The 25,868-nt window shown below is 50.2% G+C and overlaps 1 protein-coding gene across 4 annotated transcripts in view; it reads left to right on the top strand.

Annotated features, from left to right (window-relative positions):
- Nucleotides 1–244: 244 nt before the first annotated feature.
- The window catches only part of GPSM1 (G protein signaling modulator 1), a 62,973-nt gene continuing 37,349 nt past the window's right edge, over nucleotides 245–25,868 (top strand). Inside the window, exons 1-7 of one of the 4 annotated variants that reach the window (XM_057380849.1) lie at nucleotides 245–353; nucleotides 19,959–20,180; nucleotides 20,609–20,744; nucleotides 20,996–21,138; nucleotides 22,245–22,368; nucleotides 23,231–23,346; nucleotides 23,922–24,077. In XM_057380849.1, coding sequence (XP_057236832.1) covers nucleotides 295–353; nucleotides 19,959–20,180; nucleotides 20,609–20,744; nucleotides 20,996–21,138; nucleotides 22,245–22,368; nucleotides 23,231–23,346; nucleotides 23,922–24,077 — 956 coding nt within the window. In that variant the 5' untranslated portion in view covers nucleotides 245–294. Of the gene's footprint in view, nucleotides 354–9,398; nucleotides 9,575–17,968; nucleotides 18,022–18,171; nucleotides 18,291–19,958; nucleotides 20,181–20,608; nucleotides 20,745–20,995; nucleotides 21,139–22,244; nucleotides 22,369–23,230; nucleotides 23,347–23,921; nucleotides 24,078–25,868 lie in introns of those variants that run through there. The other 3 variants (XM_057380852.1, XM_057380851.1, XM_057380853.1) reach the window with 3 other exon arrangements.

The raw sequence follows: 25,868 nt of genomic DNA, 5'->3' as shown, positions 1-25,868 counted from the left end.
GGGTTGCGGTGCCCGGGGGTTGCCGTGCCCGGGTTCTGCCGTGCCCGGGGGTTTCGGTGCCCGGGGGTTTCGGTGCCCGGGGGTTTCGGTGCCCGGGTTCTGCCGTGCCCGGGTTCTGCCATGCCCAGCCGCGCTCCCCGTCCCGCGGCGGGACCCGCCGTGCCGGGCGGGCGGGAGGCAGGCCGGGTGACATCAGCCGGAGGAGGGGCCTGCCCGCGAGTTTCTTTGCTCGGTGCATCACTTCCCGGCGCTGCCATACTCCGCTGCCCGCTCCCCGCCGCGGGGCCGGCGCCCATGGCGAGCCCGCCCGGCGGGGACAGCCCGGGCTCCGCCGCCCGGCGCTTCTACTCCAGGTGAGCGGGGCCGAGGGGGAGCCGGGACCGGGGGGAGCCTAATCCCGGAGCTGTGCCCATCAGCGAGCCCGCGGAGCCCCGGGGACAGCCCGCTCCTTGGGGACAGCCCGCTCCTGGGGGACAGCCCGCTCCTTGGGGACAGCCCGCTCCTTGGGGACAGCCCGGCCCCATCGCCGCGCCGGGGAGCGCTCAGCGCTCAGCCCTGGGAAGGCAGGAGCTGTTGCACGGGTGGGGATCAGCGGAGCAGAGTGAGAGGAACCGGGGAGGACACGGCTCTCCCTCCCCGGGTGGGTGGTGGGAGCTGGCGGTGCCCCGGTGCGATCGCGGGCACTGCCCCGSAGCGAGCGGCTCCTCTGCTGAACACGCCGATGCTGAAAGCTGCTCGGGGCTGGGCAATCGCATGGGAGGCTCCTGATCGCACTGCAGAGACTTCGAGTCTCAGCTTTAAAACTACAGAAATTCACACAGGGCTGGGAGAAAAAAAAAATACCTCCAGGCTGTTTGGCGTTCATGGCAGTGCTGTATCTTGCCCATTCTCTTGATTTAGATCAAAATKGGAAAAGACTGAACCCCAAGTAGATTAAATGAGTCACTTTGAGGCCTTACAGCGTGGTTCATGCCGTTCACCATCGTTGTGTTTTATTTCTCCTCTATCAGTCAGAAGGGGAGGTGATGCAGTAGCTGGACTAGAGGGCTAAAAAMCCCCAAGAATGTTGAAGTGTATGGAATACAGTAGCTTTTCATTAATTCTCTTTGCATGCTCTGCAGTAATTAGCAGAGCAGCTAGTGGGTTGTCTCCTTTAATGAGTGTTGGTTCATTAGGGCAGCAGGTGTTTCTTGGTTATGTTGTATTGTAGAGCAACTCCAGGGAAAAAGAAAGGAGGAAGCACATTTAATATCATTGCTCTGTCTGCTCTGGGGGAGCTCGAGCTGTGGAGAAACCTGCTGGATTTTAACCAGACTGGGGCTGCTTCTTCCTCTCTCTCTTTTTTTTTCTTGGAAACTTTTTGGGGACTGGATTTTGGTCAGTTCTGCAAATGAAATTTTAGTGTTTATGACAAATATGTCCCTGCACATGAACACTGCTCCCAGCTCCTGGTGAAGAGAGACTAGAAGAGAAATGGGAAGCATTTGTCCTGTGGCTTATCTGGGTGATTCTGGCTGACCATGTGGTTTTCAAAGTCTCCACTGTGCTTTTTAAGCCTTGGCATGTTGGTAGAGCTTCTCTGTCCCTACTGCTCTGTGATGTAAGTGGTAACTTAGTTTCTTCTTTCTCTTGTATTGCAGTGTAGAAAGTTCGGGTTGAATTCAGTGCGTCTGTCTGGTGGGATGGGTGGAATCTCAAATGAGAGGGTAAAGCTGTTGGAACTGGTACAAAATCTTAATTTGTGGTGGATTTTGGGTTTTGGTGAGACACTCACTGAGGTGTATGAATTGCAGAAGGTACCTGTGCAAGCAGGGAGTGCTGGAATTCTTACCTGGGGAGCTGGGGGAGGAAATTCCTTCTAGGAAAGGGGTGGGTGGGGAGAAGTGTGCACACCATGAGAGTGTTAATTCATTTCATGGCATCCCTCAGCACCTCCCTGAGTTCACCCCTCCTAAACAAAGGCCTGTGCTCTGTTGTGCTGGCTGCAAACACTCTGGCTGCTGACTGGGCCAAATTCTCTGTTTACAGAGGTGAAGTCACAACTGTTGCTGCAGCAGTCACCCACCACAACCCAGGGTGTTCCTGTCCCTGTGCAGCTCTGCACATCTGYCCTTGCTCACCCTCCTGATGCCATTTGCTACGCACAACTGTTAAATCTCCAGGGAGACTTGTTGGAATTGTGAAAGTTTTGGCTCTGGAGGGTGTTCTGGTGTGGCTGTGGGGGTCTGCTCCTGGTGCTGGGTGTGGGGTCACTGCTGGAATTGTCCAGTTCAGTGATTGTGCTCCTCAAATGTGAGCTGACTGAGCTGTGTGTGAGCCTGAGTTATTGCTTTACCTTCAATGAGGTTTTGGGCTGGTACTAATTCAAGTCCATTGACTCAAGTGTGTGTAACCTCTGAAGAGCTGTTGGGCAGAATTCGGGTTGTAGAGCTGTGAAATAGCTGCTGGCAGTGGGTGTCCTGCCCTTGTGCACTGCTGCAGGTGCTCCAACTTGCCTTTTTGTGCTGACTGCCTGAATTTGAATGTGTGGGAAGCACCAAAGCCATCCAATTATTCCCCTGGACTGTGGAGAGGGACAAGTTCATGCTGGGGACAAGTCCAGAGAGCTGCCCTGGGTTTGGCCTGTTGCTTTTAAAAGKCCACTCTGGAGGTTTCTGGGTCTGGGAGGGAGAGGTGGACATGTCCTGGGGAAACCATCACAGTGCTGCACTGACATCATGGAGATGTTATTGATCYCACACAGAAAGAACATTAGACAATGCTGCAATCAGTCCAGAAATGCATTAATCTGRCCTGAGAACCCAGAGAAAAGCACACCTTGTTCCTCCCTTTCCCCTCCCTTCCTCTCTGTTCTCCTGCAGCCTCTGTTTTCCAAAGCACTGATGGCTTTTGTGATGTTTACAAACTTTTCTTGATTGTGTGATAAACAGTCCCCATCTCAGTCATTAGTGTCACCACGGTGAGGACCTGACCTGAATGTGCATCGGGCAATTAGAGAGAGCTCTGAGCACCACAGAGCTCTGAGAGGAGGCAGCTTCTTCCCGCTCTGATAGCAAAACTGGGGTGGAAAAACTGCTGGTTTTCTGACATGAAAGGCAGTGAGAGAGGGAACAGCTCAGTGTGGTGGTTGAGGCAGAGTGAACTGGTGTTTGCAAAGCAAATTGGGGGAAAAAATCACTGTTGGGGTGAGCCTTGCCTGGAGTGGCTCCTGGTTGTTTTGTGTGTATCCAAAGGGTCACAACACCATGAAATATCCCAAAATTTTCCCACTGCCAATCCTTATAAAGTAAGCTTTCACAGTTCTTAAATCTGGACTTTATATAGGGCTAACAGCTATTTTCTTTCCGAGTGGTGGTATTTAACAGTATCTGCCTGAGGTGAAAATGAGCACCAGCAGCAGCACTGGGTTTGGAGAAGTGCAATTATCTTCCTCTGCTGGATTGGGAAAGGGCTCAGGTGCACTACCAGAAAGCTGGGAATGACCATTTGGTCTCTGTTTACTCCACAGATTAAACTTGAAGTTGCTTGATTATTACTTCTGTGAATGCTGGTTTAGAGGTTTCTGAAAGAGTCCMATTTTTCTTCTTTGGCTCCTGCACTCAGTCTCCAGCAGGCAGAARGATGTGTAAAACAGGACAAACATTTCTAAAATAGCTGTGCTGCATAATAGGTGGCCTGAGCAAAAATGAAATGGTAGCTTAGTGGGCAGGGTTGGCAGGGCTGGYTTTGTTGACATCTGTTTTGGGATGTTTTGAGCAGCTCATTTGTACTTTCAGCACTGGTGAGTCACGTGGAGTGGAGCAGAACGTGGAGTGTCCACTCAGCAGGGACAGGAGCCTTTCTGGGCACACCTTGCATTGGTGCTTGGCTGTTTTGAGGGTTTCCCCASGACTTTTGGGCATTCTTTTTGATTCCTCTGTGTTTCAGCTGGTGGGATGTGGGGAGAAGCTCTGTCCCTGCTCCCTCTGCTCTCCCATGGCACAGTGTGACCCTGTTTTGCCCCTGCCCTGTGGGTGCTGCTGCAATGCCAACACTCCTTATCCTCGGTGCATTAATGGGACTCTGTGCACATGGAAATGGAGCTGAGGTGATGCCCTGCCTTTCTCCTCTGCTGACTTGCACTCCTCTGCTTCAAATTCTGCCAGAGCTGCTTGTTGTGCCTCTTCTGGGGTGAGAGCAATCCCTCTGGATGCTTTATCCCAAAATCCTGCCTTGCACGAGGCATCGGTGCCAAGCAGACAAGAAAGAGATCGTTGTGCGTTGGCCACGTGTCTGTGGTTATTCAGAGTTTGCCTCTGAGTCAGCTGAAGTCAAATCAGTTGGTGACTCGTGTGTAGCCTGAGAACAGCCCTCAAAGCTGCTCCCTTGCAGGATAAATTTAATAATCACCCCAGAGCTGGGGCTGGAAGCAGCTGTGCCCCTTCCCACCTGGAATGCTGGCTGCCAGGCTGTGCCTTTTGCTGCCCTGTTGCTTTGGTCACTGGGTGCTCCCTCCTGGGAAAGATCTCCARGATCTCCTGGCCAGCAGGAAAGGAGGGACGCTGGAAAAAGTTACTGTACCAGGACATTTGTGTTTGGATCACGGTGACAAGGTGCAGCAGTTTTGTTTATGTGGGTGGTGGGTCTTGTCAGAGATGTAGCTGGTGTCTCTTTTGCCACAGAAAAACCTTGTGTGTGATTAATTTGTTTTCCTGGAGGATGTGGCCAATCACAGATCTTCTGCCCCTTATTTTCAAAGTTATGGGAGCAGAGCCTGTTTTACACCAAAGGATGAAAACGTSTTATGAAAGCTGAGAAACTGATTTGTTATAGAAGAGTGATTTTTAAAATCCTTTTTGACTCTTCCTCTCTTGAGCCAAATGCAGCTGGACCATGAGCACTCCAGTGATGAGAGACAGGAACAGGCTGCACAGCTCCACTGGCATTGCCCTCTTCCAGCTCAGTGAAGAGTGCCCCAGACATTGGATTTTTTCCTGATTTATTACATAAACCACAGGGGAAAGCCTTGCCTTGGTGGTGTCTTGAGGATGAGCAAAGTCATGGCCAGCAGCAGAAAGGCTTAAAATTGGATATGCTGGAAAAAGTCTGGGGAATCAGCTTCTCTCCTGCCTGATCCAGGCCTGGGGCTGGGAGGGAGCGTCTGCAGGAGGCAGATAGGGAGGGATTGTTCCTTATCAGACAGGGAGGGATTTTTCCCTATCAGATAGTGAGGGATTTTTCCCTATCAGACAGGGAGGGATTGCTGTGCTGGAAGCTGCAGTGAGGACCCTGAGGTGGATCTGGGGTGACCCTGCCTTGTGTTCTGAGTCTCCTCTCCCCAGCTCTCATTTCCTGCTTTCTCCTCTGTGCTCTCTTGCCTCCTCTCCTGCAGCTCAGGCTTTGTGGCACTGGAGAACCCAAAGTGTATTTTTGTTGTGGTATGCTGATTTCTTGCTGTCTCATATTTTTGCACTCGAGGTGATGTCCAAACTTGCACTCGGACTTGTCTGAAGAACAGGTTTGAAGCCTGGCAGGTCTGACACTGCAAGAAGCCACAAGCAGCAAGTGTCTGGAAGTGGAGAGATGGATTTGACCTAACTCTCAATGCTGTTCTGCTTGAGAAGCATTTTTATCTCCAAATTGCTGTCAGGTGCATTTGGTGCTGTGTCCCATCCCTCTCATCCCAGCCCTGCTCTCTGTGCCCCTTTGATTTTCCAGCCCAGCTTTTAGAATTCCACTTCCCTGTTATAAAATCCTTTGCCAACCAAAGCCATGAAACCCAAATTCCTCCTGGTGTGGGCACAGAGGCTGAGTATCCCAACCACAAAGTGGGGCTGTTAAATTCTGGGCCTGGGCTATTTATATTGTCAGTGGGAAAGCTTTTCATTGACTGAGCTGTYCCCTCCCTAAAGATACTTCTAATTAAATGTTATTTGACAGATCTGACTTTCTAATTGGCTTAGATTTTACTGGTATAAATGGGATTTATTTTATTTTATACTGAAAGTAGGAATAATTTGGTTGGAAGGCTRTTTGCATTCAGAGTCACGTCCATCTGTTGTTTAATATAATAAGCTGATAAAGTGAAAAAAAAAAGCCAAAAAAAACCCCACAACCAGAAAGTCAACATCCCTGCCAGTGCTGGGTGAGGAGAAGGGGAAAGGGACACGGCTGCCTCAGCTTTGGAGCTCTCTAAACAATGCCCAGCAATGTTATGCAACTGCCTAGGGAAGGAAGTGAAAAATTATCATTACAGTGCAGTTTCAAGGGCAATAGTAAATGAGCAATTTGCAGCACAGCTCTGTGCTTAAGGGACTTAACTCACTTCTCCTGAGATAAAATTAACAGGGCTGGTTAAGGACAATAGCCRTGACCTCTGTTCCCACCAGGAGTGGGGCAAAGACAGGCTCTTTTTAGAAATGAATCTGAGGCATTGGGCTGAGAGCCTTCAGAGTGGGCAGCCAAACCCAAACTGCTGCAGTGGCCTGATCCTGGAAGTGCCTGATGGATCCCTGTCCCACTGAAGCCTGGAAAAGGAGAGGCAAGCACATGCTGAAACCTTCATTTATATCTGTTCTTTGTTATTTCAGTGGAAGGGATTAAAAGACCTTCTGCAAGCCCCTGGACACTGGAGCAGCAGCAAAACCCCTGAATTAATGACTTGGAAAGCAGTGCTGCTCTCTGTTCAGTACCTTCAGGGCAGGAGTAAATAGCTTCAAAACCTTCTATTCCCATTTTACTTTCAGCAAGAGGATTTTGCCCAAGGATGCCAGGCACTGGAACCACAGGTGAGTTCCTTTCTGRCTCTGAGATTAGACAAAATCCTTCTGAATGAGCTTCACCTTCTGCTGTGCATCAGTAACTCTGTGCAGCTGCTACCCCTGGAGGGATTTTTGAAAGAGGAATATTGGATTGTCTTGGCTCCCCTCACGTTTTTCTGTTACCCTTTGCACTTTCACCTTCTGGAGCAGCCAGAGAGGCTCTTCACTGGGAGCTTGGGGCTAATGCAGGAGAAAGATCAAGAAAAATGATTTAAATGGGGAAAACACCCGTGTTACATTAAAAACGTAGCTCAGTGTAAAAGCTGTTTCATGCTCCACCTGGGAGCAGATGTTTTGTCTTGGAAGCTGCTTTTAAAAATGCCTGGGTAGAACTGGAGCTGTCAGTTTGCCCAGATTAGCTGTGGGACAAGTTTCTCCTGTGATCCACGCTGCAGAGTTGAAGTGGATTTTTGTGGAGTATCCATTCGTGCCTGAGGAGAGCTGGGAGTGCTGATAAATATTCATCTCTCTGGGGCTATTTGTTAATGATTATTGTTATTCATGGTTTGTGTGATGGTGCAGAGTGGATCCTGGCAGGGCTGCATCCGTTCCAGGGTTTCAGAGTGCATAGTAAAACACCATGTTTTATTTTATTGCGGCCTTTCTGGGAAATATTATTCCTGTTTTCAAGGGTGGGAAATTGTACAGTCCTCAGGGTGAAAGAGAATAAAGGGGCAAAACTGGGAGCTGAATGTCCTGACTCCCACTCCTTCCTTACCCACGTCAGMGTGAGGGTAATTGTGCTAATTGTGAATTGGAGACCTTGGCTTCGTCCTTTGCTGGGCAGTGCAGCGCTGCTGTCACGCGAAATTACAGCGGCTCTGCTGTTCTCAACGGGCAAGGGAGCAGAAAGTTTTTTTAGCAGGAAGTTAGCAGCTGGTGAATGAAATACCAGGCTCTGCCTCTTTCACAAGGTGTGCCTTAGAAATGTGGTGCTGCAAAGCRCAGCAGAAAGAGCAGCCTGGGTGGGCTCTGGTCACTGGCTGCAAGAARGGAGAACAGCCCTGAATGCTCAGGCACTTGTGATTCTACGAGTTCCCTTCTCTCAGGCTCTGGGAAGAGTGCAGCTAATTTAGAAAATGAGAGGAGGACACAGAGAAATGTTTCCTGTCAGAAAATCCTGCAAGTTAAATGACCTAAGTGAGTGGAGCTGCTGGGTGCCCTGCCTTTGGGGTGGCTGTCTTTTGGGGTRGAGTCAGAAAAGCACACACATCTCTGTAGTTCCAGATTTGGAAGGATTTGGGATGGGCAGGAGCTGCCAGTGCCTTGGGRAGGGTCCTGTCCTTCCTGTCCTTGTACACTCACCATTCCCAGCTGGTGCTGCAGCACAAACAGCCCCTTTTTTTAGCAGCTGTCTGCAGAGATTTGTATGGAGGAAATGCTCTGGGGATTGGATCTTGCTGCGAAACACAGAGGCCATCAGATTCAGCTTGTTCATCAGCCCGGCCTTCCGCAGTGTGAAGGCAGGAATACAAACCACCAGCGACCAAGAAATGAAAATATCGACCATCCTGAGCCACGTGTGCTTCTCCTTCCCTCCTGACAAACAAACCCTTGTGATTTCCAGCTTGGGAAACCCAYGGGCCAACATCTGATGGTGAGTGAGTGCAGAGTTGAGTCCATGAATGTCCTGGAATTGTGATCCTCCACGTGAACCTCCAGGCATTTCCTGACCTCCGAGTTCAGCCGAGCGTCTGAGCTCCTGCATGGGGCTAAATAATAAAACATATGAGTTCTCTGCGATGTGCTCAGAATGTTAAGGCTGCAGCCCTTGGCCAGCTCTGCTATGAATTGCTTCCATCAGGGCAATAATCCAGGGAGCTACGAGCACGAACCGGTTGGATGGTGGAAATGTGTGGTTTGGTGCCTTCCTGGGTAAAGCCACGGGAGAAGGAAAAGCTGCTGTTTGCTCTGTGTTCATCCCTTTCCTGTGCCCTGCTGGGAGGGCAGACAGGGAGTGTTCCTGAAGGTACCACGGGCTCTGAGGACATCCTGGTCCAGGGGAAGCCTCCAGTACGTGTTCAGGTATGTGAGGAGTTAATGATGAAATGACTGGAAATACCCACGTTTTCCTCTGCTGTTCTAAAGAAAAGAAAAACTCACTCTGCAAGATGTTCCCTTCAACAAAACCATCCTTTGGCATCAGTTTTTGGCAGAAAGTTGCCATCAGTCATTCCAGTGAGTGACCACTTTGCAGAGGGAGCAGATCTGTCATGTAAGGACAAGGAATGAGCAGAGAGAACTGTCGTGTTCCTGCTCTGAACAAAGTGATTCTCCTCTGGTGGAAATCCCTTCCTGAAGGGCTCTGGCTGAGGTTCAGGGATCTCCAGCCCTTGTGCAGGGCAGCTGTGTGARCAGCAGCCTGAGAAGGGAAGGGAAGGGAAGTGAAGGCAGGAGATGCTTGGCAGACCTGGCTCCAGACAGAACTGACTCATTTGTCGAGGCTGACGCTCTCCGAGCTGCTTGCCTGAGGCTGGCGTGGCTCAGACAGGAGAGTGAGAACGCAGCCATCCAGATACTCACAGAGGAGAGAAAAGTAACAGCTCCAAACATGTGACTGGGATGGAAGTGGAAAAAAAAAAAAAAGCATCCCCAATTAAAGCCATGTGTGTTGGTGGATGGAACTGCTCCCGAAAGGTTGGTGGAGGCTGTTTGTGCAGCACAAATGCAGCCACTCTGTAGTGGCCTGGATTGGAACAGGCAGGCTCCTCCTGCACACGAAATCCCCGTGGAAATCCTGCGTGGCAGCAGCTCCGCCACCCTCTCGGGTTAAGGTAAGAGCTGTCGTGTCTCCTGTCTCCTCCCCATCCCTGCTCCTGAAGCACATTTCCCATGCCGCCTGGTGCTGTGCCATGTGGKTTTTTTTCGCTGCTGGATGATGCTGATGTCTCTGTGCAGGAGCAGAGATTTATTTTTTCCTGCAGGCATGCATTATTCAGTTATCAGGATAAACGGGCTCCCTGGATTTGGGCATGTGTGTGAGCGTTGCTGGATCCTCCCTTCTCTCACAGGGAGCAGGGAATTCTGTGCTCTGTAAACTCAGTGCAATACCTGTGAGGCTGCAAAAAGGGTCTGAACTAAACCTCAAACAAGCGTTCTTGCTGTATTTGGGGAGACTTTTCAAGAAGCAGGATGTTCCTACAAACTCCTCCTATGGAAGAACACGACCAGAGCCCACTTCACACCCAGAGGACGTGATCTACGTGACAAACTCATATCAAAATAGGTGTTTGCTGCTGTTTACACTGTGATTAGAGTGCACTAAGGCCACAGAGTCAGAGCCAGGCTGATTTGGGGTGTGGGGAGGAGCAGACCTTCCCTCCCTGCCCTTGACTTGCGCGGGCGTGCGAAGCGTTTCCAGGGGAGATGTTTTCCACRGAGCCACACTGGGACAGAAGTGCTAAAAATTTGGGAAGATGCGGTGGAGGACACAGTCCCACCAAGCTGTGGAAGCAGTGAGAGCAGCTTGCAGGGTGCTGGAGCTCCAGGGTTCCCTGCAGAGGCAGCAGACACCCAGCACRGTGCCAGACAGTGGGGCTGCTCTGGGGAGGAGCGAAGCTGAACACAATTCTCACCTTGCATGGAGCTGTGTGCCTTTCTGGGAATCCTGCCACGCTGGGATTTGTGGGCTTGCACATTAATCTGTTGGGATGCAGACTTATCCWCRGTGCTGTGGAGGACCCAAAAGTGCKTYTGGTGCTGCTCTGGTGAGTCTGGGTTTGCACAGAGGAGCTGCAGGAACAGTTTTAAAGATGTTGGCAAAGGTTGTGCTGGACACCTGGCTGATAGCTGAGCTCCTGGGGAGCCTCTTGCCTTGTTTTTCAGGCAGATGTGGAATATTATCTTCACAAAATCCAGTGGAACAGCCAGGGAGGCGGGCAGTGTCCTGTGTGAACTCTGGCTCTGCTGTCCAGGTCAGTGTTTTAAACCCACGAGTGTCTTTGGGCTGATGCCCGAGTTTTGGCACCYCTGGAATTTTCAACAATGCTTTTCACAGCCCTCAGAACAGAGACAGCTGCAGAAAAACAATGTGAAATCGGTGCAATCTGCTGTGCTGCAGCTTTGCCAGCAGCAATCTGCCCTGGTGCTGGCAGTGCTTCAGCCCTGACAGAAGCTCTGCCCCCGTGCCCGGTGTGCCCCAGGAGTGCCCCCTTTGTGAATCCCTCTGCTCTGGGCTCCCAGGGCTGTAATCACCAAGGGAGGGACTGTCACAGGCACTCACTGGTTGCTCTGGCTTGATTTCACCCTCCTCACAGGCTTTACCAGATGGTCATTTGTAAAAGAAGTYGCTGCTTGGTTGGATTCACTGCATTTTTCTGGTCCCTGCTGTTTGCTCTTCAGTGAGTTCTGCAGGAACTGCCAGGGCCAGGTTAGTGCTGGCTCTGTCACTGAGGGCACATCCAAACCCCTCTCAGGTGTGACTGCAGGTGCTGCAGAGCATCCTCAGCGTTCTCTTGGTGGGCTGGGATGGCTCAGCTCCTCCCTGGCCCAGGATCAGGGTGGGAGTTTTCTGATGGATCCCAAAGGCCCCTTTCTCTTGGACTGAAACCCTTGGCTTGGGGCTGACGGAAGCAGATGAGACAGGAAGGGAACAGAACCAAATTGGCTCTAGGTTGCTGTGGAGTCAGTGGAAAAWACTGTGGTGTGAACTTTGTCATGGTTTCCTTTCTGCTGCATCACGATGACGATCCCTTGGCCGTGCCCTGAGCGTGGTCTGTGGTTTGCAGGGGGCAGGAAAGGGGCAGGAAAGGGGCAATGTGGGCATCCCACAGCTGCTGCAGGGGTTTGGGATGAGCTGTGGGACATGGGTAAGAATCCAGGACAGGCAGAGGTGGCTCCTTTGGCTGGGTTTCCCTGTAATGCAGCCCCTGGTGCTCCTTTTCCATGCACTCTTGTTTYCCTTGAGCACCGAGGCAGCAGCATCTGGCAGGCTGAGAGGGGAAGGAGAAGCGGGGGCTGCAGCTGGAGGGGTTTCCAGGCAGCTCGAGTGCAGAATAGGCTGGGCCTGTGGGGAAACAAGCCATGCTTTCACTGGGGGAGGTTGTGCAGGAAAGGAAAGCTCTCACAGCCCATGCAGCTGCCCAGAACAACTGGGACRATTGTGCTGGTGCCACTTGTGGAGCTGAGCCTGACCCTGCCAGCAGCTGGGGGTGGTTGTGATGTTTTCAGTCCAAAACCATCTTTTTTTGGTCTGGAGCTGCTCTCTGCTGTGTCTGAGCTGCACTGTAGCTCCATTGGGATCCCTCAGGGCTGATCCCCAGCTCAGGCAGCTCTTTCCCCATCCTGGAGAGATGCTGCTCTCATGAGAACTGGCTGCTGAGCCCCCACTGCATGTCTGGGGGCAGTTTTAGAGAGGAGATATCTGTACATCTCATCTCTGGTTCTTTTGAATTTGRAGAGAATCCCCCAAACCAGGACTTGCCCATTTTCAGTGCTAAGTTCGACCTGCGTGGGCTCATCTATACCAGTGGGTAACAGAAATAAAATGGGTAACAAATAAATGGGTTGTTTGCATTTTGTAGCTGTTGATAAGGCAATTACTCATTTTTCTAATGTACATGGTAATTGTAACCTGCTGTTCTCTGCAGCAGGAGCAGTTTGTTTAAATCCCAGCGTATATTTTAGTGAGAGATGTGGTGACCCAGTTGCCAAAGTAAGTTGGTGATGAAAAGCCACTCAGCCTGCGTGTCCTCTCCTGCTCTCTGGCTGCTGAAGGGACTGAAGGAAATAGCACTTCAATGCTGCTGAAACCATCCAAACCATCCCCAGAGCACTGTTTAATGGCAGCATGATGGATTAACCTCGTTAAARGTGCTGGTGTCGTACAAGAGAGCAAAATGCTCGTGGAAAACTCAGGAATCTTCCTTGGTTGTGCTGAGTTCATTCCACATCTCCTCTGTGACAATGTGAGTGTGTCAATCCCTGTCCTGGTGCTTTGCCTGGTGCTCTGCAGGGCACGTTTAGGGTGCAGAATTAAACAAAACTGCTGGGTTTTGTCTTCCTGGAAAGGAAGGAGCATCCTCAGCCATGAGCATCGTGACTCCACTTGTGCTTGGCCAGCTGGTGCTCCTGGCCTCTGCATTTATTTCTCTTTTTCTCAGATGGCTGCTGATGGTTGGGTTTATGCCCTGCTGATGAGCTGTGCTAAGAGATTGTGTTCCACTCTTCTTGAAAGTGAGTTCTGCTGCACAGTGAATTTGATCAGTTCATGCACTTGGTGAAATTATTACATTTTTTTTTTTTTTCATTTGGGAGTCAGAACAAGTTTTAATGAATTAATTTTCAAATTGATATCTCCTTAATCATCACTTCCTCAGACCCTGCAAAGTATTTGCATCTTATAATTTAAGTGCTTTGAAACTGGGTATCGAGTGAAACTGTTAACCAGGATGAGATGAAATTCACATTTGCACCTTAATCTCGTCTGAGCATTTTCAAGTGCTGGAAGTTAATTACATCCATCGTGGTCCTTTGATACTTGACTAATTTTGGAGCACAATGACTTGAATTTGTGCTCATTGCCTGTTTGAAATTTCACTCCTCAGCTGACACAAGATAATTTCATTGTGCTCGCTGTTCATCCTGTGGGTCCAGCTGTATTTGGCACTTGAGAGGGAGGGTTTGGAAGAGGCTCTGGGAGTCAGGGCTCYTGGGCTCCTTTCCATTCCCTCCAGSTGACTCMCAGCAAGGCAGAATTTCCCCACAGAGCCTCAGCTGCCTTTTTAAAAAACGGGATAATTGCTGCCCTCGCACCTCTGCAAAATATCTCGGGGTCTTTAGGTTGGAGTTTCTGCACCTACCGACTGAGCATCATAAACTGCTTCACAAAATGCTCTGAAAACAGCAAATAACTCTGTGTGTCCTCTGCTCTCCCATCCCCACGGATCAAAGCCACCGAGGTTGTGTAAGCAGGGGAATGCTGGGTGACTTTTGCTTTCCAGGGGAAAAGAAAAAGGAGCTTGAATTTGGATTTCTGACAATGACGCAGCTCGTTGGAGCCATTCTGCATTGAAATGGGGTCTCATTCAGCGCTGCTAATAAGAGGGTAAAGGCAGCTAAATACAGCTGTCTTCCCCGGTGTCATTTGGGATTTATTAGCAAATATGCAGTGGAATTGAATCCCTCGTAAGTACTCTGCAGCTAATGGTAGATAGCAATTAGCTGAAATGACTACTGTGGAGCACTGAAGCTGCATCAGTGAGGGGACAGGAAATCTGGAGCCAGCACACAGAGCCAGCAGCTTCCAGAGCTCCCTTGTAGTTTTTCCCTCTGGATTTTCCGTTTGATGCCCTTAGCGAAAGGCTGCGGTGAAAATCGCTCCGTCTGGGTAATCCCTGGAGCTCCAGCTTGAGCAAACACTTCCCCAGCAGCAGTAAATGTGTGTGTATATTATTATTTTCAGCTCAGGGGTCATTGAAAGGACTCGCTGCAGTGTTCCTACCGGTGGGAGTGTGCGGAGGGGGAACCTGCTCCCCTCCAGATGTTCTGGCAGCACAGAGATGTGAAGGATCTGGCCCAGATGTTTGGAACCGGTTCACACACTGGGGAGGACTGGGTGCAGCATTCACRGGTTCATCTTTGACCTTTTCCTGTCCAAACTCAACCAGAGGTTTTGTTTCCTTCCCGTCACTCATGAGGTGAGCTGTAGGTCAGGGTGTCCCAAAGGCTCTGCCCTTTGGCTGGAGGTGAAGCAGCTCCTGTGCACTGCTTTAAATCAGTTTGAATCCAGCTCATTTCATGGATATCTCCATTTATTTGTCACCCTCCCTGGCAGCCCGTGTTTGATACAGAAAGCTGCTTGTCGGGTGGGGATTAATGCTGGGAGATGCCGTGGGTGGGGAGCGAGGGGCTGTGCTGGCCTCATGCCACCAGAACGAAATAATTTGAGATTTGAGAGCGAAATAATTGAGTGTTTCCATCATTCCCCTGCCAGGCTGCTGCTGGGTGTGTTGGTGATACGGAGCAGTTTGGATAAAGGGCATGGAATGATGGACAGGGGGTGGTGTTTAAGGGGAGGAAGTTAAAATTATGYGTTCTTAAGAGAGAATAATGGGATTTTCTTCTCAGAGATTGGAGCTGATTTGGGAGCAAGTGAGGTTGAGGCAGCTGTGGATGTGCTGGACCCTGCCTGGGGCAGAGAAACCAGGGAAAAACTGCCCAAAAACTGCTCAGGAGAGAGCCCCAGGCAGGGAGGAGCAGCACAGGGCTGGCCTGAGGCTAAATGGGGATAAATTCACTGTGAATGAACCCGGGCTGTGGAACAGCTTTCCTCAGGTGGGGAATCACAAGAAAATACTGAGGCTTTGGGGAAATGTGAGCTGATTCTGTGGGGTGTGTCCTCTCCCAGTGTGTCCCCATGGGTGCAGGGGACACATCCCCAAGGRTCTGAGCTGGTGGCTCAGAGTCATCAGCTCTCTCTCAGGTACAGGAGCTGTGCAAGAAAATTGTTAAAGGGGAATAATTCCCAGCTTGATYGACTGGCAGCAAGTCCTTAAAGAAAGTAATTATTTAAATGCATATTTAGTTCGTTAAGCCCGTGAATATGCATTTACTCTGAGCACCTGGTAAATATCTGATCGTTTTTTTGATTTGGAGAAAAATGTTTAATTGCCTGTCACCAGCGCTCTGGAATTACATTTATTTTTGTGCAGAACTTAATCAGATTGCAAGTAAGATGCTGAAGTCTGTTGCTTCACTARCTCATATCAATAGATATTCTAAAGGGGATTTTTTACTACTCTTGGTGGTTTTGATGGTTTTTTTCTGCCTTACCTTCTGTCTAAAAGCTTGGAGTTTAGAACTACACGAGGTCTGATTGGGAACGAGTTTTGCAATCGCCCCCACTAACATGAATCAAATATCTATAAATACCTCTCATTTTCCCTGTTCTCCTTTTTAAAGGCAGTTCCACCTTGCAGGCAGGAAGGGTGATGTTTGCAATATTTCAGGCAGCAGACCCCAGGCTCTGTCTGGTGCCAGGATGATTTTCTGTGTATTTGGTGATGATTTTCTGATGGATTTGGTGTCAGCAGTGCCAGGGTGCTGTGAGCAGGGCAGTCCTGAGCAGGGTGTTGGGAGTTCTGAGTGGGCTCCACAGTGCTGTTCCCACTCTGGGGCTCTACATCATCACCAATTATAACATCCTAATTATGGTGTTTTGGCAGCAGTCATGGTGATCATTGATAGTGACACTGCTGACACCTTGTGCTGTTCACTTTCTTTCTCAATTGACAGTGTCCCAGCACTCCWGGGACTGCCTCTGCCTCCTCCAAATTGCTGTGTGCCTGAAAACATTTGAGATGTGAGAATCTCTGCGCTTTACCTTTTCCAAAAGCACATTTTTTGCGGTGGAATTCTTTGAATTTGAGCTTGCAGCAGGCAAGAGGCAATCTGTGCTCCAGCTCCTCATTAGCTGCTGCCTGACAGTGATGGGTGACCCTGGGAATTCTCGTTCAAAGCTGCTCCTCCTGCTCTTCTCAGCTCCTTCTGCCTTCACCTCGGTTATCCTTTAAAGAAAAACTCGAGCAGGAGGGAGGGAGGGAGGCCCTGCCTGTGCAGGATTGAGAAGAGGTTTTCCTCCTGCATACTGGAAGGTCACCTGTGAGGAGCAGCATCCATTCCTGGCCTGGAGAGTGGCAGGTGTCACACTGATGGGGACAAAGCCATCTGCCAGCRTTGTGCCACCCACTCATTCCCCTGGCACAACTCTGGGCAGATTGCTGAGTGCATTTGTGGCCAAACACTGCATTTGTATGTGGCCTCTTACTGCTTTTTCTCTTTGTTGTTGTGCTCTGGGAGCTTCCTCTTCGCTGCTGATTTTTGGGATTGTGTGGAGGAGCTGCAGGACCTGCCCTGCTCCAGCTGGGATTTGTTGCTGGACACAGCAGCYCTGTTCTGGTTTCYAGATTACAACTGGTGCCTTCAAAACCTCCTTCTTGTCTGGCCACAGCCTCTCACGTTCCTGCTGCACATATTGTAGTCTTGTTTTCATCTGGGACTGATCTGGGAAGCTCCTTGGACCTTTCTGGCTGCTTGTGATGGGTCTGGAGTGATTTGATCAGATGATCCTCAAGCTGCCTTTAAACCCAAACCAYTCCATGATTWTGTGAAGATTTGGAAATCCYCCCTGTCTGGAGGAACACACAAATCTGAGTGGTTTGCACAGATTTTGGGCAAAGTTTATGAACAGAGGTTTCTTGAAGTGCCCTTTTTCTTCCTGCCCTGGTCAAAGCCACGGTGTGGGATGTGCTGGGAAGGTTCAGTGTGGTGGAGGAGCTGTGTTAAGCAGCCCCAGCAGAAAAGCAGCAGCTCCTGTGGTGCAGAGAGTGCTCTGAGCTGCTCCAGATGGCCCAGCCCAGCAGCCTGTCCCAGTAATCTGCTGACTCAGGGCCATGGCAATCTTCTTTCCTGCTATTAAKGCCCGAGCAGCAGGTGCTTGTTGAGGTGACACAAGCTCAGGCGCATCCCTGAGTGTCAGCAGAGCAGAAACTTCACCCCCCAGGGCTGGGAGGGAGCAGGCTCTGCCTCTYAGGGCTGGTTTGGAGCCCATTAAATGGGCAGGGATGTGCTCTGTGGGATCTGCCCTCTGCTGTTCCCAGTCTGAGAACTGCTCTGATCATCTCTGGAACTTGCAAAACTCTTGGGAGCCTTTGGGTGAAGGAGAGCTCTGCTCAAGGGTGACCTTTTGGAGCTCCTCACCTGACAAGGGCAGSTTTGAAGCCCTCCTGTACTTGGAGSAAGCAGGAACCAGCAGGAACATCTGATGGACCAGAAGGCAAAGTCCAGAAGGGAAGGAGCTGCTTGACCATTTCATGGACTCTCCTAGAGCTGCTTTTCTTGTGCCCACTGAAAATACACGAGTGAGCCAAGACACTCCTGTTCCTGGAATTCAGCTGTGARCTCACCTCTTTGCCACCTAGACCAACAGTGGATGGAGGATTTGGTATTTCCTAGAGGAAAGAAGACACATTCCTTTCTGCAGGCCAGTGGGAACAAAAGCAATGCTTTATAATGAATGGTAACACTGCCTGTGAGGATGGAGAGGGGACTGGAGAACAGCTGAGAACTGGAGAGCAGCGTGGGCTGCACGGGTGGGATGTTGCCCTCAGCATCTGCAAATGCCTGGATCCTGCAAGGTTATTCCAAACAGAACCTCAGCCCTGCTGCTTCCTTCTGCCAGCGGCTCTGGAGCTCTGCACGCTCAGAAAATGCACAAAAAGAGGTGGGGAGAGCTTGGACTTTGCTGTCATTGGCTTTTCCCTTTGCTGGTCTGYCGGGGTGGTTCAAATTTGTAATTTTTTTTTTTTTTTAATGGACAGTTGAGCTGTGGCATTTGGAAGCTTTTTCAAGTGGAGTTTCAGTGTGCTCGACTTTGTTCCTTGACCTTTAGCTGATTCCTCTGCCCTTGGCATTGTGCTCCTGAGWGCTTTTGAGCCTGAAGTGATTGAACTGCAGGCAAAGGTGCTTCCCAAAAGTAGCTCTGAAGAGCAGGTGGGTTTAACAAGTGGGTTGTGTTTCTGTGAATAATTGCAATCCTTGTTTGTTGTCCAGGGCAGCAAAGGCTTGGCAGAGCAGGACACAGGGAAAAAGCCTCCCTGTCCCTTCCCTTGTTTGCTCAGGTCCCAGTCTGAGCAGTGATGTTAATTAGATAAGTCAGATTCTCTGCAGAGCAGCCTGCTCAAGGACAAACAGATTTTAATTAAGGGCTGTGTGCACTGGAAGGTCGTGTCACTGCCTTGTGCCTGRCCAGTTACTATGGGAACACCAGGGAAGGGCCCAGCGAGTCTGAGTGTGCCCCAATGTGGGTTTGGGGTGCAGAATTCACATTGGGGTACGGCAGATTTGGTCCCACCCTTGCWGTGTGTGACTGGTTTTGTTGCTGTACAAATGGGAACTTTCACTTCAAACTATTAAATCACCCAAGAAAATCCATGTGAGCTGTACAGCAATGGCATGAATTAGGGAAATCGGGCTCCAGCTCAGTTTTTGGACTGTTAACAGCTGGTGAACTCAATTCCTCAAACAGAACCTGGATATTTGGAASAGTTTTTGGGGATGAAATTTGAGCCCGAGTTGGGGCTTTGGGGAAGCATCRTCCAGGGCTCCAGGAGGGGTCAGTTGGGCACTTTTTTCTCTTGGGCTGGGCACCACAAACTTCCTCCAAGTGTTCTTTGACTGGAAACCACCTGTGGACATTTATTATCTTTTGACAAACCCTCGCCGTTCTGCCTCTGGACAAGGGAGCTGTGTTTTTTTCTCAGCAAATGTCCACCTCTGACCTGGATAGTTTTGACTTTAAAAAAAATATATTGAGCAGAAAAAAAGAGCAAAGAGAAGCATCTGAATAGAGGAGCAGGAACATGCTGTGTCCATCCCCCTCGGGAAGGGGCTGGCTTTGCAGCAGGACATTGGAAATTGGGCGTTTCCAGTGAAATCTTGGAAATCTCTTTGGAAAACTTGGGGTATGCATGATCTGACAGGGATGGCTGTGGCTTGGTGGGGCTCTCAGAGGAGGTTTTTTTTTTTCTCTTGAAGCAGTGTCAGTGCTCACAGAGCTCTCTCTGGCAGCACAGTGTGCCAGTGCCAAAGGTGTCTGAAAATRCACGGGTGGAGAGCTGGCCAGAGTGCCTGTGGAAAAAATGACAGCAGGAGAGTTAATGAAAAGCAGACACCGAGCACTGGGAGCTGCTCAGCCAAGGAAATCTGCACAGTGCAGGGTTTTCTYTGGTATCCACTAAAAACCTGTTATAATTTGGCTTCCCTCTCTGCTAGCCCAGGGAGAACGGTTCAGGTATAAATGTGTGGATATGGGGCTGCTGCAGCTCCTGGAAGGAAAGCAGGTGTTACTCCTGTGATGATTCCATGTCTTGGAGCCTGGAGCTCTGAGCTTCTTGTCCAGATTCTTTACTGGGAGCCCACGGGCTGCCTTTGAATGCTCGCAGATGTGATCTGTAAATCAGAGAATCTTGGAATGGGTTGGGTTGAGAAGGACTTTAAAACCATCTCATGCCATGGGAAGGTGGAATCTGGATGCTCCAGTGCTTTAAATGCAGGAAAAAAATTAAATGTGTGTAATGAAGCAATCTCTGTAACCATTGTAGAGCAGAGTGGGAGTGCTGCAGTCCAGCTCTAGAAACAATTCCCTTTTTTTTTTGGCAGAATGGAGGCATCGTGCCTGGAGCTGGCCCTGGAAGGAGAGCGCTTGTGCAAGGCTGGTGACTTCAAAGCTGGGGCAGCCTTTTTTGAAGCAGCAGTGCAGGTGGGGACAGAGGACCTGAAGACTCTCAGTGCCATCTACAGCCAGCTGGGCAATGCCTATTTCTACCTGAAGGAGTATTCCAAAGCCCTGCTGTACCACAAACATGACCTTACCCTGGCCAGGTGAGTGTGTCAGCACTGCTTTGTGCTCAGCAGACACAGCCTTGAGTGAGGGTGGCTTTGTGGGGTCTGAACCCACAGCATGAGTGGATAGGCCCCAAAAAACACATCCCAAAGTGGCCCTGGGGGTGATTGTCCTGGGGAGAACACACCAAGGATGGGTCAGTTCTTTCAGAAGGAGCTGGAGAAAGGGATGTGGGTGTGAGGAGAGTGYTTGGAGCAAGAGCAGGGCAGTGTCCCCTTCTGTCCCCAGCTTCTCCCTGTAATGACCTGCAGTTCTTAGAGCAGAAATTACAGAACAAGGATCTGCTTTCAGCATTTTGGGAAGTGTGGGGAGCTCTCCAGGCAGATGTGTGTGCTGGGAAGCTGCAGCTCCACCCTGCCTCAGACACATAAAAGTGTCTGAACTTTTGAACACCTTCCCCTTGTAGGACCATTGGGGACCGGATTGGAGAAGCCAAGGCCAGTGGCAACCTTGGGAACACCCTGAAGATCCTGGGGCAGTTTGATGAAGCTGTTGTGTGCTGCCAGAGACATTTGGACATTTCTCGGGAGCAGGGAGACAAGGTAATGGTTCCAACAGGAAATATTTTCTGCCTCTGAAAATACTCTGTCTGCAAGTCTGCAAATGTGATCTGGTGAAGGTGGGGTTTGGAAGGAGCTGGAGGGTGAAATTCTCCCTTCTGGCTGCCATCACACATCTTGTGTGAGGTTGAAGACCAGAAAATAAAATGTGCATTTCTGTTTCAGCAATGGAAAGGTCCAGTCTGGGATGTGAAGTGTGATCCTTTGCTGTTCTCTGTTCTTCCTCCCTTCAGGTGGGTGAAGCCAGAGCYCTCTACAATATAGGGAATGTTTACCATGCCAAGGGAAAGCAYTTATCCTGGAACACGGCCCAGGACCCCGGCTACCTGCCTCAGGAAGTCAAGGACACRCTGCAGAAAGCTTCAGAATATTATGAGTGAGTATCTGAGCTTGGCCAGCCCCTTCTGCAGGGGAGTGAGAATTTGCATCTTGCAACAGATTAGAAATATTCCCCCAGATGCCAAGCAATTCTGGCAAATTAATCTCAAAGAAGGTGAGAAAAGGTCTTTTATAAAATTTGAGCTAAAATTCATCCTGGCACTGGCTGTGTAAATTCACTGTGGTTTGAATTGTGATCATGCAATGAAGTTTAGCAGTCTGCTGCTTCCCAGAGCTGTGTTGGCAAGCTGAGCTCTCAGCTCCTGTAGCCCCTGCTGCTCTCTGCTGGCCTCCAGGAGGATGGATCCCTGTGTGTCCCCATCCCTGGCACCCAAGGGAAGAGTCACTTTGAATTCCTGGTCCTTCTCAAGGATCTTTACTCGATCTTGCTTGTAACACCCTTCCTGTTCCTAAATAATTTCAGATCACTGTGATGTGCCACACACAGGGAAGGCTGTCACCAGAATTTTGGGCTCATGTTTTTCTCCTCAGAAAAACTTCAGAGTTTTGCTTTTGTAATGCCATTTTTTCAATGGGCTTTGCAAATAAGGAAAGTGGTAAGATCATAAATCCCTCCCCTCATGTCTGAGGATGTGGTGGTGTCTACAAACAGCTCACCACCCTTTTTCCAAGGAATGGTGCCATGTAGCAGAGCCAGTGGGTAAATTTGTGCCAGTGATGAGTGTTCCATCATCCTCTGTGTGCTGTGTGTGTAAAGGGGGAGAAACAAGGGAAGGAAATGCCAGGAAGATCCCAGAGAAGAGCCCTGCGTGGGACTGGATTTTACCTGGAGCAGGACAGGGCAATCTCCCTCCTCCTGTGCCCCTGGTGCTGCACTGGTGGCATTTCTGGTTTAATGTGGGATGTGCCAGGCCAGGGGTGTGAGCCCAGCTGTGGTTCCTGCACAGTGCCACCCATTTTTGGGGACACAGAGCAGCAGCACCTGCACCCCTGGCTTGGCACGAGCTCCCAGAGGTGGCCAGCGCTGTCACCTGTGCCAGCCTTGGCACGGAAATGTCCCCTCCAGAGCTGCCTCTCCTCCCTTTCTGTGCACKTTTCCTGCAGTGCTGTGGCTCAGGGATGCTCTGCTCTGCTTTCTTTCAGGAGGAACCTGTCCCTGGTGAAGGAGCTGGGGGACAGAGCTGCTCAGGGCCGCGCTTACGGCAACCTGGGCAACACCCAGTACTTGCTGGGCAACTTCAGCGAGGCCATCGCCTTCCACAAGGAGGTAGGAGACACCTCTGCCCCMTTTCCTGCTCCTGGAGCAGCAGCTTTCCTCCTCACACAGCCCAGCAAGCACAGGCAGATGTTCCCCCAGCTGTTTTCCTCTTTTCTTTGTGACCCCAGGCTCTGTCCTGCTGTACAAATCTTACTCCAGCACCTCATGAGCAGCTTGAGGGAAGGGTGCTGTTGGCTTGGAAACCAAAGGAGGTATCCAAGGGCACATTGCAGCTGGGTCTAGCAAGGCTTTTTTTTCTGCTCTTAATTTGTCTCAGTCTAGATTTTAATAAATGCAAGCCATGAATTTAATTAAGCAGCTGAAAGAGCTGTTGATCAAGAATAAATGCTGCTTGTAGAACATAATAACTTTCTGTAAAGCTTTACAGGGAGGTGAGGTGACAAAGTCCCTGCCCCAATTCAAATGCAATTTAGCTTCAGTTGCAATGTGTTTATCATCTCCCTTGCAGTGGAAGGTGCTCAGCACCCTGGAAATCCACTGCTCCTCTGGTTTTTTTTAAATGCTGGGGGACAGCACTGGGGTGCAGCATCACTCCTGCTTTTACAGAGAGGTGAGGTGACAAAGTCCCTGCCCCAATTCAAATGCAATTTAGCTTCAGTTGCAATGTGTTTATCATCTCCCTTGCAGTGGAAGGTGCTCAGCACTCTGGAAATCCACTGCTCCTCTGTTTTTTTTTTAATGCTGGGGTGCAGCATCACTTCTGCTTTTCCCAGGGCTTTTCCTGATGTGGAATTGCAGAATTTCCTGGTGGGGCAGGCACAGCATGACCTCGGGGTGGGAGCTCTGCAGCCCCAGGAAGGTGCTTGGGGCAGGGAGGGGTCCCCTGGTGACCCAGCTGTGTCTGCTGCAGCGCCTGGCCATCGCCAAGGAGTTTGGGGACAAAGCAGCCGAGCGCAGAGCCTACAGCAACCTGGGCAATGCTCACATCTTCCTGGGGAGGTTCGACATCTCTGCTGAGTACTACAAGTGAGTGCTGGGGGCTGTGACAAGGGAGCTGGGCTGGCAGGGCTGGTGGGGACAGTGCAGGGTGTCACTGATGCCTTATCAATCAGGATAATCTGAAACAGAGGCCAGACAAATTTAGGAGAATGAGAATAGACAACTTTAAACCAGGCCTAACAGTCCTGCTGGTACATTAGGGCAGACAAAGCCTCCTCCTGAGGCTACACCCAAAATGGACACTGAGTCACAAGATCTTCACCTTTTATAAATTCTGCCTAATTAACATATTGGGTCTTAATTCTCCAATGATCTTTACAGGTGATGATGTCAACCACCCCAAACTTGCTCCCCTCAATTCTCCATTGTTTCCATATTTTGGGGCTCTGAGGTGTCCTTGGATTCAGGGTCAGAGAGGAATTGTTTTGTCTAAAGATAGGAGAACGGTAGTTTTAGTGTTGTACTAGAGAAATACAAAAATATGGATGCATGAAAACATAGAAACTAAAAATCCTAAGGCATCACCAGCATTGTCCATGGCAGGGGTGACTTCCCTTGGCCTGGCAGTGACCAGAGCTCTTCATTCCCCTCTGTTCCTGCAGGAAAACCCTCCAGCTCTCCAGGCAGCTCAAAGACCAAGCAGTAGAAGCCCAAGCTTGCTACAGCCTGGGGAACACGTGCACACTGCTGCAAGACTATGAGAGAGCCATCGAGTACCACCTGAGGCACCTGGTGATAGCCCAGGAGCTGGGGGACAGGTGAGGGAGTGCCCTGGGTGGGGCTGCAGAGCTCTGACCCTGCTCTGCTCTGCTGTGCTCTCCTGCTGGGCTGGAATACCAGTGATGGAAATTCTGAAATTCTGGAATTCCGAAAAAAAATGTCCCAGGCAGCCGTCACACCTGATGTGATTCACCTTCCTGGTGATGTGATCACATCTGTGTGCCCTTGGTGCTGAGGGAGATTTCTAACGAGAGCTACTTCCAGAAAATGCGTTGTGTTCACTGCTTTGCCACGTGTTTTCTGTGGTGTTACCCCAGAAGGGTTCTCGAGAGCTCCCTCAGGTTCACAGCTGTGTTTTCCTTAAAAGCTGTGTATTTAGGGCACTCAGATGTGGCACTTTATCCTTTTGCTCCAGGTTAATGCTGGAAACTTTCATGTCCAAACAAATGATGTTACACAGAGGGCGTGGAGATGATGCATTTTGTTTCTTAGTCTCATTCCTCACTATTTAGCAAGCTTGGCCTTTTAATTTTTTTTTTTTAATTTTTAATATAATTTTGAGAGGTCACTTCCTTTTTCCTGGATATTCTAATCCCTCTTGAAGTGACTCGCAGCCAGCTCGTTCAGCGTTGTGCTGATTTATTTAGCTTAATTTTTTTTTTTAATTTTTAATATAATTTTGAGAGGTCACTTCCTTTTTCCTGGATATTCTAATCCCTCTTGAAGTGACTCGCAGCCAGCTCGTTCAGCGTTGTGCTGATTTATTTAGCTTAATTTTTTTTTTTAATTTTTAATATAATTTTGAGAGGTCACTTCCTTTTTCCTGGATATTCTAATCCCTCTTGAAGTGACTCGCAGCCAGCTCGTTCAGCGTTGTGCTGATTTATTTAGCTTAATTTTTTTTTTTAATTTTTAATATAATTTTGAGAGGTCAGCTCCTTTTTTCCTGGATATTCTGATCCCTGTTGCAGCCGAGGTGACTCGCAGCCAGATTCCCTCGGAAGCTGGGTGTCCTCCACTAGATGGAGCAGGGACATCAGGATGGGAGAGCTGTGCCAGCACCCGGGCAGTGCTCGGAGAAGGCACAATCCCACCCCAGGGTGAATCATGCTGTGGGGGTGCGGGCTGTGGGCTCCTGCATCTCTGGGAACACACCCTGCGAGCAGAAGGTATTGAACAGGGTGACAAGAAAAATGTTGAAATGCTGATCAACCCGCCCAAACCTCTGAAAAGGGAGTTGCAGTCATGCTGAACCTCCCCCCGCGCCCCCAGGTGCTTTTTTTATCCCTTCTCCCCCCACATCTGCTCGTTTGCAGAGCTGAGCAGGCTTTGGGGAGCAGAAGGCTCTGCCTGCTCCTGCAAACAGCTGCTGGAGCTCCTGGGCTGCCAGGCTGGGGGTTTGGGCTGCTCAGGGTGGGTTCCACATCCCCCTGCTCTCCCTGGCTCTTGAAAACGAGCAGCAGTGCCAGTTTGGGGGTTTGGGCTGCACAGGGCAGGTTCCACATCTCTCTGCTTTCCCTGGCTCCTTGGCACAGCAGCAGTGCCAGGCTGGGGGTTTGGGCTGCACAGGGTGGGTTCCCTGCTCTCCCTGGCTCCTTGGCACAGCAGCAGTGCCAGGCTGGGGGTTTGGGCTGCTCAGGGTGTGTTCCACATCCCCCTGCTCTCCCTGGCTCCTGAACACCAACAGCAGCAGTGCCAGGCTGAGGGTTTGGGCTGCTCAGGACAGGTTCCCTTCTCCCTGACTCCTTGGCACAGCAGCAGTGCCAGGCTGGGGATTTGGGCTGCACAGGGTGGGTTCCACATCTCTCTGCTTTCCCTGGCTCCTTGGC

The sequence above is a fragment of the Malurus melanocephalus genome, unplaced genomic scaffold (genome assembly GCF_030028575.1).
Source record: "Malurus melanocephalus ecotype Western Australia unplaced genomic scaffold, MMel_1.1 scaffold_474, whole genome shotgun sequence".
In the NCBI taxonomy this organism is placed as follows: domain Eukaryota; kingdom Metazoa; phylum Chordata; class Aves; order Passeriformes; family Maluridae; genus Malurus; species Malurus melanocephalus.
Note: the sequence above shows the minus strand (reverse complement) of the source record. Positions and strands in the feature narration are given on the sequence as shown.